At 38.7% G+C, this 19,396-nt stretch overlaps 1 protein-coding gene across 6 annotated transcripts in view; it reads right to left on the reverse strand.

The window, feature by feature from the left end:
- The window catches only part of COMMD10 (COMM domain containing 10), a 144,703-nt gene that overhangs the window by 101,950 nt on the left and 23,357 nt on the right, over positions 1 to 19,396 (reverse strand). For 5 of the 6 annotated variants that reach the window (XM_054714980.1, XM_054714975.1, XM_054714977.1 and 2 more), the window contains one exon: positions 17,621 to 17,731. In XM_054714980.1, coding sequence (XP_054570955.1) covers positions 17,621 to 17,731 — 111 coding nt within the window. Of the gene's footprint in view, positions 1 to 9,484; positions 9,529 to 17,620; positions 17,732 to 19,396 lie in introns of those variants that run through there. The other variant, XM_054714979.1, reaches the window with a different exon arrangement.

Genomic DNA, 19,396 nt, shown 5'->3' on the forward strand with positions numbered 1-19,396 from the left:
TATAAAGTATATTAGTTTTTAACTGCTACATAAACAATTACCACAAACTTGGTGCCTTACAACAACATCCAATTATTAGCTCAGAGTTCTGTAGGTCAGGAGTTCCGACAGGCCTGGCTGGCCTCTCTGCTTTGGGACTCATAGGGGTACAATCAGGTGTCAGTCAGGTTGGGCTCTTATATGGAAGGTCTGGGAAAGAGCTGCTTCAAAGCAGGTTGGTGGCAGATTCTGATTCTTGCCTCTGATGATCTGTTTCCTTGCTGTCAATCATGAGCCACGCTCTCTTCCTAGGGGTTGCCCTCATTCTTTCTCACCAATTTCTCCATCTTCAAACCAGAAGCATATGGAGTCCTTTGCACATTTTGAATCTTTCTCACTTTTTCTTCTGCCACCATCCAGGGAATACTTTTTGCTTTTAAAGATCACACCTGATTGGGCCAGGCCCACCCGGATAACTCTCCATAGTTTAAACCAGTGATGGCGAACCTATGACACATGTGTCAGCACTGACACACGTAGCCATTTCTGATGACACTCAGCGGCCGCATGCTAAGGATGAAACATTTGCTGCTCCTGAGGATGAAACATTTGCGAAATAATGTTTTTTCCTCAAAGTGACACACTACCCGAGTTATGCTCAGTTTTTTGGTGAAGTTTGACACACCAAGCTCAAAAGGTTGCCCATCACTGGTTTAAGCCAACTGATTCGGGACTTTAATTTTATCTCTTTAAGTGATAATTATCTGTTTAAACAAAAATAATGATATAGTGTGGCATTTATAAAATATGTAAGACAAATGTATGAAAACAACAGCAAAAGGCCTAGAGGAGAGAAATAGAAATACATTATTGTAAAGCTCTTATCAGTGCCTGGAACTGGAGGCAAAAGGAAAAATGGTGCCCCTATTCACATGTTCCATGTATATTTTAGTGGTTAATATTTTTCAGAACATACATTGAAAATTTAAAACTCACAACACTTAAAGTTTAAATATTTACTTATATCAACAATAGAACTTGTTATAATTTTACTTACCTGGCTTTAATGAAAGCAAACTCATCAATAATGTTTTAAAAAACCAGTTATTTGCTTATGTTATTTTCAACTGAGGTAAATGCCATGTTAAACGCTTTTCTTGACCAAGTGACAACTGTAATTTCAAATTAGGTTCAGTTTACTGACACTTCTTTCACAAGACCCCACTGTGACTGGTATTATTATTTTTTTTTAATGTTTTCAAGGTCACTTACACATTTGGATAAAATTGCAGTAAGCAAATTTCATGAACTGCTTTTAGAAGGTCCAAATATCATGCTGACTTTATATTGAAATTATTGATTCTGCATGCTGATAAAACTATTACAGAGGGAATTTCCACAGAACTTAGTCCAAATATTTAAGAATAAAGTCAGTGACTATTTTTGGTAAGCAGATGTATTCCTAAAAGTAACTTTGGTTAAAAATTGAAAATCTGAAGATACTTCAATTAATTTTTCATATCTTCATTACAAATGTTAAATTAGGATGCCTAAAATCTCCCTAATTTTCTATACACTTTTCCCATAATAATTAAAACTCTTATCTGGTGATTCATACATTTTTAATTTAATGTTTTAAATTTTATTTCTTATTTTGCATTGAATTTATCAGGGTGACATCCAATCTAATAAAAGAGTAATATGCAAATTGACCGTACCTCCACTACACCCACAAGCCATGCCCACCAGCCAATCAGAAGCAAGTATGCAAATTAAGCCCAACCAAGATGGCTGCAGCCACAGAGAGAGCAGGAGGCTTGGGTTTCCCCAGCAATGGAGGAAGCCAAGCTTTCCGTCTGCCCTGGCCGGCCCAGGCCTCCATTCAAGGCTACAAAGTTTCAATTATAGAAGATAAATAAATCCCAGATACCAGGGCCTCTGCTTGGGTCGCCGGGGGGTGTGGCCAGCCTGAAAACCACCACAGACCCCTCACCCAGGCCACCCCACGCCCCAAGAGAACCCCCACCCTGATTCAGGACACCCTTCAGGGCAAATCAGCCAGCCCCCACCCGTGCACCAGGCCTCTATCCTATCTAATCCTATCTAATCAAAGTATAATATGCAAATTGACCATCACTCCAACACACAAGATGGCTGCCCCCATGTGGTCAAAGATGACTGCCCCCATCTGGACACCAGATGGCCGCCACAAGGTGGCCAGCAGGGGAGGGCAGTTGGGAGGGACCAGGTCTGCAAGGGAAGGCAGTTGTGGGTGATCAGGCCAGCAGGGGAGGGTAGTTGGGAGGGACCAGGCCTGCAAGGGCAGGCAGTTGGGGGCGATCAAGCCTGCAGGGGAGGGCAGTTAGAGGTGACCAGGCCAGCAGAGGAGGGAAGTTGGGGGCGACCAGGCCTGCAGGGAAGGGCAGTTGGGGGGAGAACCAGGCCAGCAGGGGAGGGCAATTAGGGGCAATCAGGCTGGCAGGGGAGCAGTTAGGCATCAATCAGGCTGGCAGGGGAGTGGTTAGGGGGTAATCAGGCTGGCAGGCAGAAGCTAAAGTTTTACATTCATCAAACATTCAAAGTTTCTCCCATTTGTTATAATTAAAGGGATAGGCTTTCTATAAAGTGTACAGCTTTTTATTTGGTGATATTTTTTATTGTAGAGCTTTATTAATTTTTCAAACAGCCACCATAAGTCCAAAATTGTTACCCCAACCCCAGAGACAATTTAAAATTTTGTGATCCTAACGAAAAATAACAAAATAATTCTAAGGTCAAATACCACTAGTATGCCTGATCCACCAAGAATGTACCTAACAAATTGGTATACATAAAGCAATGCATAATTACCCAATATACTCAGTTCAAGGTCACATGCAAACCACATTATAATTAAATATTCAGTAGTTTAATAAGATACCACCTTTAAAAACCAGAATTGCCACAAATTCAAAAGAGAATCTACTGCATTAAGATTCCCTACCATTGCCCTGGCCTAGTAGCTCAGTTGGTTGGAGCACTGTCCCATACACCAAAATGTAGCAGGTTCAATTCCCTGTCAAGGCACAAACCTAGGTTGTGGGTTCAATCCCTGGTCAGGGTGCATATGGGAGGCAACCTATCGATGTTTCTCTCTCACATCGATATTTCTCTCTCTCCCTTCTCTCTCTAAAATCAATAGAAACACACCCTCAGGTAAGGAATTAAAAAAAAAAAAGATTTGCTACCATTATGGTGCTAACAGAAAACTCTGACAAATTCAGTCTTTTATTATTGGTGTTTGAGTGAACCATTTCCTCAAAAATGTTCTGAGAGTCCCTTTTCTTTTATATTTCTAAATATAACTTTTCTTTAACTATTAAAAAATATTACATATATTCTAGTACCCCTAAAATTGGCATAATCTCTAAAGATGTACATAGTTGTTGAATGACTAGCTCAAAGTCATTCAAAAAATAAAAAAAATTTGATTCAACATTTTGCCTGAATACTTACTTAGTATTCCCTTCTGATTCAAGTTCAAATGCTTGAGGGAAAGGTCACTAGCACCAAAGAACAAATTTCAGTAAAGTCTTTTGACAGACCTAATCATCCCCTAAATATTTTCTTCCAATTGCTGTCAAATAACAATTTATCATAGATATTATAGAGACTATAAAAAACAGAAAGAATTGTCTTCCATATGCCTTTTATGTTAACAGCTAGTTTCACATTTTGCAAAACTCAATAATGATCTTATAAAGAGCTGGGCATTTCCATTCTCCTGCTCTAACCTGGAAAGACCGCTTTTAAAAGATATCAATGATCTAAAACTGTGCTATAATAGACACTTTTACATTTTCTGTCATTTTTAATTCTCAGAAAAACCCTGACATAGCCGTTATTCTCCAAATTTCCAGATCAGAATTTGAAACTGTCAGATAAGTAACCTGCTTGAGCTTCTCCAGCAAAGCGGCAAACAGAATTCCAAGACCTGTGTTGTGTTTACTACGTAATGTTATGCTCAAAGTCATTCACCTAATTCTCTATTATCTATCTGTCAAAATGTAATATGAGATTTTTTTTTAGCTGGATGACAGAAATCACTTAACTCAATCCCTTTATTTTGTACACAAAAGCACTAAGATCAGAAAGGTGAAATGCTTTGTCCCAGGATACATAACTACTTAGTAACAAAGTCTAAACCCTTTCTACAACAATATTAATATGGAGGGGAAAAAAGAAAACCATGGTAATCTTCAGCCAGATCTTTTAAAGTATAATAAATTAAATGTTAGAGTTGTTCTAAAAAATTTTAGAGCCTTAATTTGTTAGGATAATTTTTATAACTTTTCTTATATTAATGAACATGATATGTTTTAATCACCTAAAATGGAGAAAAATTAATAGATGAGTAATACTGCTAACATAAATAAAGGCAAACTCCTACCATATAAAACAGTATAAGTAGAGCCTACAAAAATGACTACCATGGGAGACCTTGAGGATAGGTGACTGACTGGGGACTCCAGTTCCCCCAACACAGTTTGGTTGCCCCAAGGGCTTAAGAGGTCAACCAATATCTCAGCTGACCTGTTGCCTACTCCCACTTCAGTTGAGTACTCTCTAGAAAAATCCAGTACAGACTCTATTCTACTACCAGAAATTCTCTGATTCTGCGGACTATAAGTACCTAGCCACACCAGGAAAAAACAAACAAACAAACAGGAACAATTCTCAGTCCAATCTTCTTTCAAGCTCACGCTCTCACTCCTCACATCTGGGAAATTGAAATAAATCACTTACCCTCAAGAGAGTTTCACAGCCATCAAAACAAAATGTTTAAGAGCAAGATAAAGCCATCCAGATTGTGAGAATAGGGTTTACTGGACTAGCCATGGGCCTCAATGAAGACCAATGGCAAAGAACTCACTGTGAAAGCATGGTGGCTACTTCATTAAATTGTACCTAATTTTTAGCCCTCTGGGACAATAAAAAATGTGATTCACTGCTTATTAATTTCAAGGGTCCAATGAGACAAAGCATAAAAGTACATAAAATAATACCTGGCACATAATAAGTGGTCAATAAATGTTATATATATCATCGTATCTTCTTGATTGTTTGAATGTGATACTATCAGGTATAGTGGTTACTGTTTGTCCACTGCAACTATTGAGAAACTCAGCTTTGATAAGCTCCACCCATCCAGTCTGACTAGAATTCAGGAAAAGGTGGCAGCACTTACATAGACACAATGAGGTCTCTCAACCACCTGCAAATTTTATATAATATTATGAAGGACTTAGATGTCCCCTCAGCCTCCAAATAGAAAGGCAATTTACAGGTTTACTTCTTAGCATAAGCAAAATTTTATGAGAAATGGGTATCTATTTCTATGAATTACTATTCATTAGGCCCCAGTTTTAATTGTATTTTTAGATTTTTCTGTATCTTAACCTATTCAATGTCTCCCCATCTCCAAAGATCACCACCCATAAGAAAGAGCCAAAATATATAGGATTAGGTAGTACTTTATTCATAAAGGGCATGTATATCATCAAAGAGAAGCATAAATACACTATTATGTGGCAGCAGTCTTATTATTAAATAGTCGTTAGCATGCCAACCTAAAATATTGGAGGAGGTGACTTTTATGTAACTTTTGCATAAATGAATACCCAATATCCACTCTCAAAAGCCAAGAAATCTATAAATCCTTTTACGTACCTATATACAGCAAAAAAAGGCTTGATAAATTTAAATCAAACCAGTCTAGATGCATGCTTACAATTATCATATTTGCTTGTACTTTAGCATCAAAATAAGTCAATGTACATTACAATCAGTTGAAAAGTAGAGCAAATAACCAAATTAAAATGGGGGTGAAAATTTGAGCATTATTCACATGAGGCAGAACTTTCCGTTTCTCAATTTAAAATGAGACCCTCTTATAATTACAATTTATTAGACTATTTCTTCTCTCATTATAGCATTAACAATTAAATAATACCGTTTTCCTCCTCTCTTAACAAAAAGAATGATTATAGTGTTCCTGCCTCAAAGGACTCAATATCTGTAGTTTTAGACCCTGTAGCTGAAAGCTACCATGTAAATACTAAGTACTATAATTGAGAATAATGATATAAATGAAATATGGTTTACTATAATAGAAAAATACATTTATAATTGGCACATTGCCATACTACCCCTGTGGATTTGTTCTTTCAGAGCACATACTCTACGAAAGGTCACTGTGGGTGGGAAAAAAAATCCCACAGGGAGTTCAAGTAGACTACAATAAAATACTAGTAATTAAGGATGTGGTATTTTTCCTCCATATTCATTTGGGAATCATCTCTACTAATTAAGAGAAAAGGAACAATGATTTGTTTAAAATGATGGCTAAGACAATTCAATCTCAATTCTAATAGCCTGGCTACAAAGTAGAATACTATAACACTGAATACAAACTATTGTACAAGCCACCACGTCAGTATTCAACTACCTTCCAAGATATTACATCCCTAAAAATATCTTCCTGAGTAATTTATGTTCCTAACAAAATGTTAAATTACAACATTACAAATTCAAATTTAATTAACATTAAGTGTCCACTATGTGAGAAATATAATAATCATTTTACAGACATGATATCATTTAATTCTATCAATAAACCTAAGAGGCAGGGATTTTGTCAAATTGGGAAATTTTCCACAGAAAGATTCAGATTCTTGACCACAGTCTATGAATTTAAAATCAGTATTCTCACTTTAAATCCAATGTTCCCTTCACTGTGTCAAATTAAGGTATCTCTGACTGTGCTAATTAATAATCAACTAACAAATCACTTAACCTCACTGAGCCTGAATTTTCTCATCTCCAAACTTAGAGGGTTGAAATATAAGGGTGCATATATTCTTTCAAATTAGTGTTGCGGGTTTCTTTAGTTACAGTCCCAAAAGTGGAACTGCTGGGTCATAAGGCAGTTTCATTTTTAATTTTTTGAGGTAGCTCCATACTGTTTTCCACAGTGGCTGCACCAATCTGCATCACCACCAACAGTGCACGATGCAGATGATGGACTAGCCATGGACCTCAATGAAGACCAATGGCAAAGAACTCACTGTGAAAGCGTGGTGGCTACTATATACAGTATCACATCATCTGCATCACCTTTTCTCCACATCCTGAACACTTGATGGTTGATTTATTGATAACAGCCATTCTGACAGGTGTAAGGTGATATCTCATTGTGGTTTTAATTTGTATTTCTCTGATGATTAGTGACATTAAGCATCTTTTCATGACTATTAGCCACCTATATGTCCTCTTTGGAAAACTGTCTGTTCAGGTCCTTTACCTATTTTTTTAATTGGATTGTTTGGGGGGCTTTTTGGTATTGAGTTGTATAAATTCTTTTATAATTGTGGATATTAAACCTTATCAGATGTATTATTAGGCAAATATGTTCTCCCATTCAATGGGTTGTCTTTTCACTTTGTTGATGTTTTCCTTTGCTGTGCAAAAACTTTTTAGATGGACGTAGTCCTATTTGTTTATTTTTTCCTTTGTTTCCCCTTGCCTGAGGGAGACAGATGAGAAATAATATTGCTATGAGAAATATCTGAGATTTTACTGCCTATGTTTTCTTCTAGGATATTTTTGGTTTCAAGTATACCATTTAAGTCTTTAATCCATTTTGAATTTTTTCTTGTGTGTGGTGTAAGAAGTTGGTCTGGTTTCAGTGTTTTGCACATATATGTACAATTTTCCCAACACTATTTACTGAATAGACTATACTATCTTTATCCCATTGTATGTTCTTGTCTCTTTTGTCAAATATTAAAGATGTGGGTTTATTTCTGGGCTCTCTATTCTGTTCCATTGATCTATCTGCTTGTTTTTATGCCAGTACCATGCTGTTGATTACTATGGCCTTGTAGTAAAGTTTGTTATCAGGTGGTATGATTCCTCCAACTTTGTTCTTTCTCAAGATTGCTGTGAATATTCTGGATCTTTTGTGGTTCCATACATATTTTTCAAATATTTGTTCTAGTTCTATGAAATACGTCATTGGTATCTTAAATAGGAATTGCATTGACTCTAAAGATTGTTTTGGGTAGTATGGACATTTTAACAATGTTAATACTTCCTATCCGATGAACACAGTATAGACTGCCACTTATTTTTATCTTCTTCAATTTCTTTCTTCAGTATCTTGTAATTTCCCGAGTACAGGGCTTCTACATCCTTGGTCAAATTTATTCCTAGGAATTGTATTTTTTGAAGCAATTGTAAATGGGGTTGTTTTCTTAGTTTCCCTTTCTGATAGTTCATTATTGGTGTATATAAATGCAACTGATTTCTGGATATTTATTTTGTACCCTGCTACTTGACTGAATTCATTTATCAATTGTAATAGCTTTTTGGTGGAATCTTTAGGGTTTTCTACATACAATATCACATCATCTGCAAGAAAATATTTTTCAAAACTTAATATATAATATTTTAAAAGTTGTTTATAGTTTGTTACTTCATTAATTAGATTTGGGATCAATACTTTTTGAAATAAGTTATCAGGGTTTCTAAAAATTAGATTATATTAATTCTGTACGTCTGATATTTTGCTAGTAGCAAGGAGTGGGATAAGTGGTAAGATAAATAATATTGCTTCACCAACCCTATTTCTACCCCTCTGTTCATCTATGACCCTAGTTATGATATGTTCCCACTGCCTAAGGATATCATTCTCCATTATATGATAACGTGACTGAAATACACTATTCTCTGTGTACTGACTAAATAGCTACCTTCAGACCCTCAAATATATATCCAGATACAGAACAAAAGCACAGAAGTGATAATGCTGAGCTGATGCTAAATACAAACAAGGAAATAGCCAAACCAGACTCACAATCCTTAGGAATCTTAGGATGGCCACAATTCCAAATACAGGCAATCCCCGGGTTACGTCGGACTCTATGTACATCGTTTTATGAATACATCACCATCTCCCATTTATTTATTAAAAAAAAAAGTTCTGTCATTTCAACGTATGTACGACGTATGTACATATGTGCTTTATGTTTTTTATTATTAATTTACCACAAGTAAAGGTCAGGAATTGTTATCTTCTTTTAAATTTTTTTTAATATATATTTTATTGATTTTTAAACAGAGAGGAAGGAAGAGGGATAGAGTTAGAAACATCAATGAGAGAGAAACACCAATCAGCTGCCTCCCGCACACCCCCCACTGGGGATGTGCCCACAACCAAGGTACATGCCCTTGACTGGAATCGAACCTGGGACCCTTCAATCCGCAGGCTGACGCTCTACCCATTGAGCCAATCTGGTCAGGGCTTAAATTTTTTTTACTGTTTCACTTCATTACTGCTGTGTATGTGCTCCATGTGAGTGACATAGGTGCTTATGTGGGTGGGTTCCCAACTTACGGGGAAAGTCGCATTACATCGTGCCATAGGAACAGATCTCCGACGTAACTCGAGGACCTACTGTAATAAGCCAGATGATGCAAGATGTGAAGATCTGATTAAGCCCTTTAAACCTTTTATATAGAGACATAAGATTTTTGTAAAAGAGTACATCATTTTGGGTCATTAAAATTAAAGACAGTTGAAAAGCTCAAAAAAAGGAAAAAGAAAAAGAATATGACATAAAGAAAAGATTTTGTGTTGAACTTGTTACAAAAATATTCACTTTTCCTAATACCATAAAACAGCCACCAGTGTCCAATAACCTGTTCTAAGAAGAGAAATAGGTTATACAGTAAAAGTGATTCCTCCTCTTCATGTACGTTTAATTTCCTCTAAATATTTTTCATATAAAGGAAAGAAAAATGTGAAATAAACATAATTTGCACAATATGTTAAAGATATATTTAAACATTTATATGGTACCTAACATAAAACATGCTCAAACTCTCATTTAAACTAGACCAGGAAGGAAAAGTTTTGTCATTTCCCTTTGGTCAAATTTTTAGGATTGAATTCAATATTGAACAATGCAATTTACTCATGAGAAAACTTAACCTAACCTGTATTCTTCCTTTTTTCCTATTAAAACAAATCATATGTTCCCACTCCCATCAAAAATCCAACCCTTCCATTTATGCTCTGGACCTCATTATCTTCTCACTTTCTCAAGAAACTTATATCTCTCTCTGTCCTGCATCAATTTCTCCTCCAATGGATCTGAGGTATCAGCATACAAACCTCCTCTACTACCTCGTCACTGAAGTCACATTCTGCTTACATTGACTATCCTATTTCTTTTCTTCTTAAAAGGGTTTACTATATGGTTGCTTTTCCTTTCTCTCCTTAAATTCTTTATTTAGTTTAATCAGTCAGGTTTCTTCTTTTACTCAATTGTAACTGAGGTTACTATTTGTCAAGGTCATTAGAGAAGTCAATCTACCAAACCCAACAGTCACATGTCTCTCATTGACTTAGAGTGTAAAATTGTTTCAACTTAATCAAATAAAGAAAAATAAAAATTGACTCCATATAACTATAATTTCATAATGAAGAATAACAATAAGATAATCATTGCATTTCAGAACAATTTTAACACTTTGAAACATATACACATATTATAGGATCAAGTGCTAAATTATTAAATAAGCATAATACAGTGTCCTAGCAATGAATATAGCATAGAGGACTCTGAAGTAAAATTGTCTAGTTTCAAATCCTAGTTCTACTGTTTATTAGCTGTATAACATAAGACAATAACCTCTATGTGTTTTCATTTCTCCATCTATAAAGCAAGAATAATAAGTATTCATATCTGATAGAGATGTTGGAGGTAAAACTATGTCTAGCACAAAGTAACCACACACAAAAAGGGCTTCCCTTCACCCCTTCTTCTCACTCAGATAGAATCTGTCATAAATTTTGAAAATAAAAATAAAGAACTTTAACTAAAAAAAAGTGGTCTCGAAAGTCCTAACTTCATTTGACATCATAATTACCCATCCATAAAGTACTTTCTGTAACCTGAGCAGAATTCAATTTAACGTTAATAGAAATGAAAGTTCTTATCAAGATGATTTCATCCCAGTTGAAGAAACAAAAAGTATAACACAGGACTTTCTTAAATGATAAACCAAAAAAAAATTTAGAATCACTTATTAACAAAATATAATTGTCCTGAACAGCAAATTTACTGGGGAAAATGCAATAAAGCAAATATAATACAACATTTAAATATTTCAGTGTTTTCCTGATATTCAAAGTTAAAAATTTTGATGCCATTCAAAATTACCAACATTTGTTACATATAATACTGCTATTCTCTATAAATAAGGAAATTTCAATTGTCAATGATTAGCCTAGAATTAGTTATACAATAACTTAATACAGCCATTCAACTATCTTGGGGATTTTTAGACTCTTTTGTCATAAAGAAATTAATACAAGTGACAGAACGTAACAAAAAAAGTCAACAGTGTAGAAGGCTTTTAATATATTTCATCTTGGCAAATGATCACATACAAATTAAACACTGAAATCATGATGATTTAATTTATTTGTTCTGTACAATATGTGATTAATAGGCATTAATTTTGTTTATGGAAACAAGCAAATTCTATTGTTATATACAGATTAGAAATGTAAACACAAGCATTTCCCACAACTACTGACTTCACAAATTATTTTGAATGTTATTTCAAATAATAATGTGACTACCAGAGGTTAGGAAAGCAAAGAGCTCTACTGCCCCCTAATGAAATAGACAAAAAAAAAAAAAGTAAACAAATGAAACACCCCAGAAAACTCCTTTTGAGATATCTGTGAAACAGGAAAATAATCTTACTTTGCTAAATGCAATAGACAAACACTAAGACAATTAACTGAAAACAACTAGAGTATATATCAAATACTGTAGGAAAAATTACAATCACCCAGTTTCCATGATAAAATTAGTAGCAAAACAGGAAAGCCTTGAGACAGAAATGTTCTAAGAGAAAGGAGAGCAGTACAACAATGTTATCAAATGTGATAGCAATTAAAATTTCACTGCAGGCTGCACTTTTCATGTGTATGTTGGAAGTGAATGAGAAGAAAGAGATTCTTAGAAATCACACTCTTCAGTGAATAACAGTAGTTTTCAGTTCAGCAGCTCAAAAGTAAATACCATCAAAATATTCTCTCAAATTTACATTGACTATAATCATCTCAGAATAATTTTAGTATATGTATGTTTTCAAGATACCTACCCTATAAAATAGACCTTTAAAATAATTTTACTTACTGCTTCCTGTTTTAAATAAATGCCAATTTCATAAGTATAACAACTTTGTACTTTATGGTACTTTGCATCATAAATTAACCAGGATTAACTTTTAATTTTCCTCTTAATAACAGCTTCCCTTCCTTTAACAAAGTTGGTTTTTAAAACATCATCTATGCTCATATTCCTTTTACCTAACATTCTAACTTGTCAAGAATTCCAGCATTCTCATTTCAGAAAAGAACAAGTGTTTAGAGAAAAGTAGTGTGTGGTCCTTAATGACAGGTCCCCCACCCCAGCCCAGTGCCACGTAGCCTCAGGTCCCTGCTGATCACTCGTTATGGGAACCCCGCCTCCACTGTGGGCGCAGCCATCTTGTGTTATGGGAACCCCATCTCTGCTGTGGGCGCAACCATCTTGTGATGCCATGAGGGTTAATTTGCATATTACCTCTTTATTATATATAGGACTAGAGGCCCAGTGCACGAAATTCGTGCACAGGAGGGGGGAGGGGAGAGGGTGTGTCCCTCAGCCCAGCCTGCACCTTCTCCAATCTGGGACCTCTCGAGGGATGTTCGACTGCCTGTTTAGGCCCGATATCGGTGGACAGTCGGATATCCCTCTCACAATCCAGTAATGCTGGCTCCTAACCGCTCGCCTGCCTGCCTGCCTGATTGCCCCTAACTGCTTCTACGTGCCAGCCTGATCACCCCCTAACCACTCCCCTGCCATCCTGATTGATGCCTAACTGCTTCCCTGCCAGCCCGATTGCCCCTAACTGCCCTCCCCTGCCGGCCTGGTCACCCCTAACTGCCCTCCCCTGCCAGCCTGGTTGCCCCTAACTGCTCTCCCCTGCTGGGCTGGTCGCTCCCAACTGCCCTTCCCTGCAGGCCTGGTTCCCCCAACTGCCCTCCCCTGCAGGCCTGGGTCCCCCCTAACTGTCCTCCCCTGCAGGCCTGTCGCCCCCAACTGCCCTCCTCTGCCAGCCCGGTCACCCCTAACTGCCCTCCCCTGCAGGCCTGACCACCCCCAACTGCCCTCCCTTGCAGGCCTGGTCCCTCCCAACTGCCCTCCCCTGCTGGCCTGATCACCCACAACTGCCCTCCCCTGCTGGCCATCTTGTGGCGGCCATCTTGTGTCCAAACAGGGGCAGCCATCTTTGACCACATGGGGGGTGGCTATCTTGTGTGTTGGAGTGATGGTCAATTTGCATATTACCTCTTTATTATGTAGGACTAGAGGCCTGGTGCACGGTGGAGTTTCTCGCACCGGTGCATGATCAGGGCCAGGGAGATACCACGGGAGGGTTCCAGAACGTGTCTGGCCCATCTCGCCCAGTCCTGATCAGCCAGACCCCAGCAGCAAGCTAACCTACCAGTCAGAGTGTCTGCCCCCTGGTGGTCAGTGCGCATCATAGCGACTGGTCAAATGGTCGAACACTTAGCATATTAGGCTTTTATTATCTATACTAGAGGCCTGGTGCACGAAATTCGTGCACAGAGGGGGGTTCTCCCTCAGCCCAGCCTGTACCCTCTCCAATAGGAGACCCCTCGAGGGATGTCCGACTGCCCTCTCACAATCCAGGACTGCTGCCTCCCAACTGCTTGCCTGCCTGCCTTCCTGATTGGCCCTAACCGCTTCTGCCTGCCAGCCTGATCACCCCCTAACCACTCCGCTGCCAGCCTGATTGATGCCTAACAGCTCCCCTGCCAGCCTGTTTGCCCCCAACTTCCCTCCTCTGCCGGCCTGGTCACTCCTAACTGCCCTCCCCTGGAGGGTTGATCACCTCCAACTGCCCTTTCTTGCAGGCCTGGTCCCTCTCAACTGCCCTCCCTTGCAGGGCTGATCCCTCACAACTGCCCTCCCTTGCAGGCCGGGTGCCTCCCAACTGCCCTCTCCTTCTGGCCATCTTGTGGTGGCCATCTTGTGTCCACATGGGGGCAGGATCTTTGACCACATGGGGGCAGCTATATTGTGTGTTGCCGTGATGATCAATCTGCATATTATTCTTTTATTAGATAGGATAGAGGCCTGGTACAGGGGTGGGGGCCAGCTGGTTTGCCCTGAAGGGCGTCCCAGATCAGGTGGGGTTTCCCTTGGGGTGTGGGGCGGCCTGAGTGAGGGGCCTGTGGTGGTTTGCAGGCCGGCCACGCCCCCTGGTAACCCAAGCAGAGGCCCTGGTATCTGGAATTTATTTTCCTTCTACAATTGAAACTTTGTAGCCTGGAGCGGAGCCAAGCCAAGCCTGGGGCTCCCTCCGAGGCCGCAGCCATTGTGTTGGGGTTATAATTGAAACTTTGTTGCCTTAAGCAGGTGAGCCTGGCCAGGGTGTGCGGAAAGCTTTGCTTCCCCTGTTGCCAGCGACAACCCTGGCCTGCTCTCTCAAGCTCCATTCTGCCACCATTTGTTTGAATTTGTTTACCTTCTATAATTGAAACTTTGTAGCTTGAGTGGAGGCTTAGGCCTGGAAATGGCAGGCGGAAAGCTTGGCCTCCTCTGTTACCTAGGAAACCTTGCTCTCTGTGGCTGTAGCCATCTTGGTTTGGCTTAATTTGCATACTCTCTCTGATTGGATGGTGGACGTGGCTTGTGGGCGGGGCTTGTGGGTGTGTCGGAGGTATGGTCAATTTGCATATTTGTCTATTATTAGATTAGACTAGAGGCCCAGTGCACGAATTCGTGCACAGGTGGGGTACCTTGGCCTGGCCGGCGATTGGGGCCGATCAGGGCCATCGTGCCCAGTCCCGATCGAGGACGATGGGAGCTGGCCAGCTGCGGGGGGGACCGCAGGAAGGCTCCAGGGCGTGTCTGGCCCATCTCGCCCAGTCCCCATTGGCTGGACCCCAGCCGCAAGCTAACCTACCAGTCAGAATGTATGCCCCCCTGGTGGTCAGTGTGCGTCATAGCGACTGGTCGAGCCAGACACTTAGCATATTAGGCTTTTATATATGTAGATATATATGTTTTATATATATCTACATATATAAAAGCCTAAATGACCAAACAACCAGTTGACCGGTCACTATGATGCACACTGACCACCAGGGAGCAGATGCTCAATGCAGGAGCTGCCCCTGGTGGTCAGTGTGCTCCCACAGCAGGAGTGCCGCTTAGGTGACCAACGGTCGCCAGACGCAGGGCTCACAGCTAGCGAACGCTGCTGCGGCAGCACAAGCCTCTCTCAATAGGGACTGTGTGCGAACCTGCAGCAGGCACAACGGGGCCAGGATGAGCGGGAGCGGCAGGCAGGAGCAGCAGGTGGCATAGGACTGCTGGTTTCGGCCCAATCCCCACAGGCCACGCCGAGGGACCCCACCAGTGCACACATCCATGCACCAGGCCTCTAGTATAGGATAAAGTTCAAAGTAATGGTTATAATGATACTCAACATCATGGAGAAGGACAAAGAAACCATGAAAAACTTGTAACACTAAATCAAATAATTTATGCATCCCTATGTTCATTGCAGTGTTATTTACAACAGCCAAGATTTGGAAGTAGCCCAAGTATCCATCAATGGTTGAGTGGATAAAAAAGCTGTGGTACATTTACACAATGGAATACTACTCGGTCAAAAAAAAGAAGGAAATCTTGCCCCAAGCAGCAGCATTGATGGACCTGGAGAGCATTATGCTAAGTGAAATAAGCCAGTCAGAGAAAGACAAGTACCATATGATTTCACTCATATGTGGAATCTAAGTAACAAAATAAACTGATGAACGGATTTGATCCAGAGATTCAGAGCATGAAACAGAGTGCAGAATCTCAGAGGGAAGGCTGGAGAGGGTGGGTAGGTGGGAGGTAATCAACCAAAAACCTTGTATGTATATATGCATAACCCATGAACACAGACAACAGGGTGCTGAAGAGGGAAGGCTAGGGGTGGGCTGTAGGAGGTCAATGGACGGAAAATGCAGACATATGTAATGCTTTCAACAATAAAGAATAATTTAAAAAACTAAAATAAAGAAACAACAAAATAGAAACAGAATCACATACCGAAAACAGATTGTCAGCTGCCAGAGGGGAGAGGGGATTGAGTGGGTTGGGGTGAAAAAAAGTTTGAAAAGATTAAAACAAAAACAAAAACCTCATAGACAGACAACAGAATGGTGATTACCAGAGGAAAGAGGGGCAGAGGTGGAGGGAGATAGAACAAGGATAAAGGAGAGACAAATGGTGAAGGAAAGAGACTTGACTTGGGGTGGTGAACACACAATACAATATACAGATGATACAGATGATGTATTATAGAACTGTACACTTAAAAGCTATACTGTATAATTTTATTTACCAATATCACCCCAATAAATCCAATAAAAATGTTTTAAAAAGACCCAATTCAATCTTGTTAATCCTTGTTTAATTTTAATTGAATTGTGTTTAAATTTTCAATCCCGAGAACAAAGACCATGCTAACGATCAAGTACAAGACCTAGTAAAATTTTGTAGACATGTAACCTGGGCGAGGCACTGGACCCAGTCCTTAAGGAAGACAGAAATGTGTATGACATGATAAATAATGGAAGTGCTAACAAATAAGTCATAATATTCCCATCCTTCAATATCCTTCAAATGTTCTAAATAATCATGTGTCTTCCATTATTCTCTGGTCACATGCAGCGATATTAATCTCTCCTTCCTCAGTTCTTTCTACCTCATTCTCACTTCTATTTTATGTCTTAAAATGAGACAACGTCTCATTTGTTTGGGGGTGAGGGGGAAAGGTCACTCCTCCTTTCCTATTTTAAAAAGATGATTATAATTTAAAAATATAAAAACAGTTCTCATTGTATCTGAAATATACCGTATTTCCCGGCATATAAGACGACTGGGCGTATAAGACGACCCCCAACTTTTACAGTTAAAATATAGAGTTTGGGATATACCCGCCCTATAAGATGACACCTAGCGTATAAGATGACCCCTGACTTTTGAGAAGATTTTCCAGGGTTAAAAAGTCGTCTTATACGCCGGAAAATATGGTACATTTCTCTCTATGCTATAGTAAGAAAAACTATTCCATAAAACTCTTTAACCTTTGAAAACACACCCAAGTTTTCTGAAACGAATATTAAAGAAGAAATCACCATGCAGTACAAAACTAATCCAAAATTCTATTTTGCAAGAGTTGAAATCTAAACATATGCACACACCTACTACAAAAACACAAACACAACGCAGATCATCTTCATATTCCAGTATTGGCTGAACAACAATATTCCCTCTACCATATGTATTCAGCCTAAACCACAAAACACCCAGGAATATCCACAAATACCCAAGATGTTAAAATTATAATTTTATATGGTTACTACCAATTTTTTTCCACTGCAGAATTTAAAAGAAGACATTAAGAAATGTTCTTGCAAGAAAGGCACCTTACAAAATAAGCTATTTCTTACCTTTGAATCTTCATTGCTCACTCCTAGCTGTAATACAGCTTGAGGAGATTTTAGTTTTGCTTGAGCAGAGTGAGCCATCTGAAGGTTAAGCTGCCATCCAACCGTCTCTAGCTGTAAAAGAGAAGTGCAGATTAGAATCAGATGATACAGAAGGAAGAAAACACACAACTTTAAGCAAATCTCCACTTAGCAGGAGTGAATACAGATAGCCTGGACTTCATGGAAAGACAGCTCCAGAGCTCCTTTAACCTGCATACTCTGCAAATTCTTCCTTCAGGCTCATTATATTGGCCTCATGCCATGCCTGTCAAATTCAACAGTAAAACTAGTCTTTAAATACAATCTGTTCTAAAAATAAAAATTCCAAGATTAAGCAATAAAGCACACTAAGAGAGTCAATGGTTTTTAAATAGTACATTACTATTTTAAAATAGTATATTTCAAAGCCAATGATTTTTAAATAGTTATGAATTTTAACTAGTAAATAGTATATGCTGGTCATAATCACTTCAATGACCTTCCTTTATCTTTCAAAACTCCTTGTATTAGGTAGAACACAAGGAAGAGGTTTTTTTTCTTAATTTAGAGGGAAATTGAAGTACCCAGATGGTAAGAAGTTCACACATTTAGACACAGTTAGTGAGACTGGATTAGAGCCAGGCAAAGAATTGCTATCTACTAGTGAGCAGGTGTTTCCCAATAGATTATCATGCTTTCTAAAGTACTCTAACTTACTATGGTTCCCAGTTATGACACAAACTAATTAGAATATTTCCTTTGAATTTATTAATTAGCACAACAGCAAAAGTTAATCAAGTAAGGCAAACATAGTAAAGACAGGTTAAAGCAGCATAAATGTGGCTTTATTGAACTTGACAGATTATTGGCTTCTCCAACCTCAGAACTATGAGTATAAAATTTTACATTTAATTTCCAGTAAAGCTCAAGTATCATTATTTAGGGAAGTATTATGAAATGCAATTGTCACATGCCTCTGACAACCTGACTCCGATTTAGTCAACTACCTTAGCTGCATTGGTAAGAATGGCAGCCTCAGAAGAATTTTTACTTAACCAGAATACTAATTGCTAACTTGAAAGCCTGTTCAACAGTTATAATCACAGCAGTGACTCAAAGCCAAATTGGAAAGAGAGCAATGGAAGTATTATCTATTCGAGAGAGGATGTGATGTGAAAATAAAGATACAGTTCTGTTCTCTCTGGCACTGAACTTTTTAGAAGTTATGGGGAAGATGTTGCAGAAACATAATCCATAACACCACAAGTAAAATATCAATTTAATAGTGCATGTTAAGTAAGGATCCTTAATGCATTGAACTTTAACACTGATTACCATAAGTCTCTAATACCAGCCCACCACTGTTTTCAACAGTTACATACAACAGAGCCTACAATAAAACAGGGGGGAAAAACACGACATAACCACTCTCATATATACAGTACAAGCATATATACGTGTCATCTTCTAGGAATTCATATGAACCTATATGACACTGCTTTGATCTAATTTAACTGATTCTATCCCTGTCTTGTAAGCACTTAAGATAAATGATGAAGATAAATATTGCTTTAAGTGAACAGCATACCCCATTGTGGTGAGATTTTGCATAAATTAATATGTGCTTAGTCACTGCATAGAGGTATATGGGGGAATTAAAAAGAACTTAAAGCTTACACTTTGGTTCATGCTTAAGCTGCACTCACGAGCTACCTAACCCTGGTTAAATCACAACCTTCTAAACTCTCAATTTACTCA

This window comes from Eptesicus fuscus, chromosome 4 (genome assembly GCF_027574615.1).
Source record: "Eptesicus fuscus isolate TK198812 chromosome 4, DD_ASM_mEF_20220401, whole genome shotgun sequence".
NCBI lineage: Eukaryota > Metazoa > Chordata > Mammalia > Chiroptera > Vespertilionidae > Eptesicus > Eptesicus fuscus.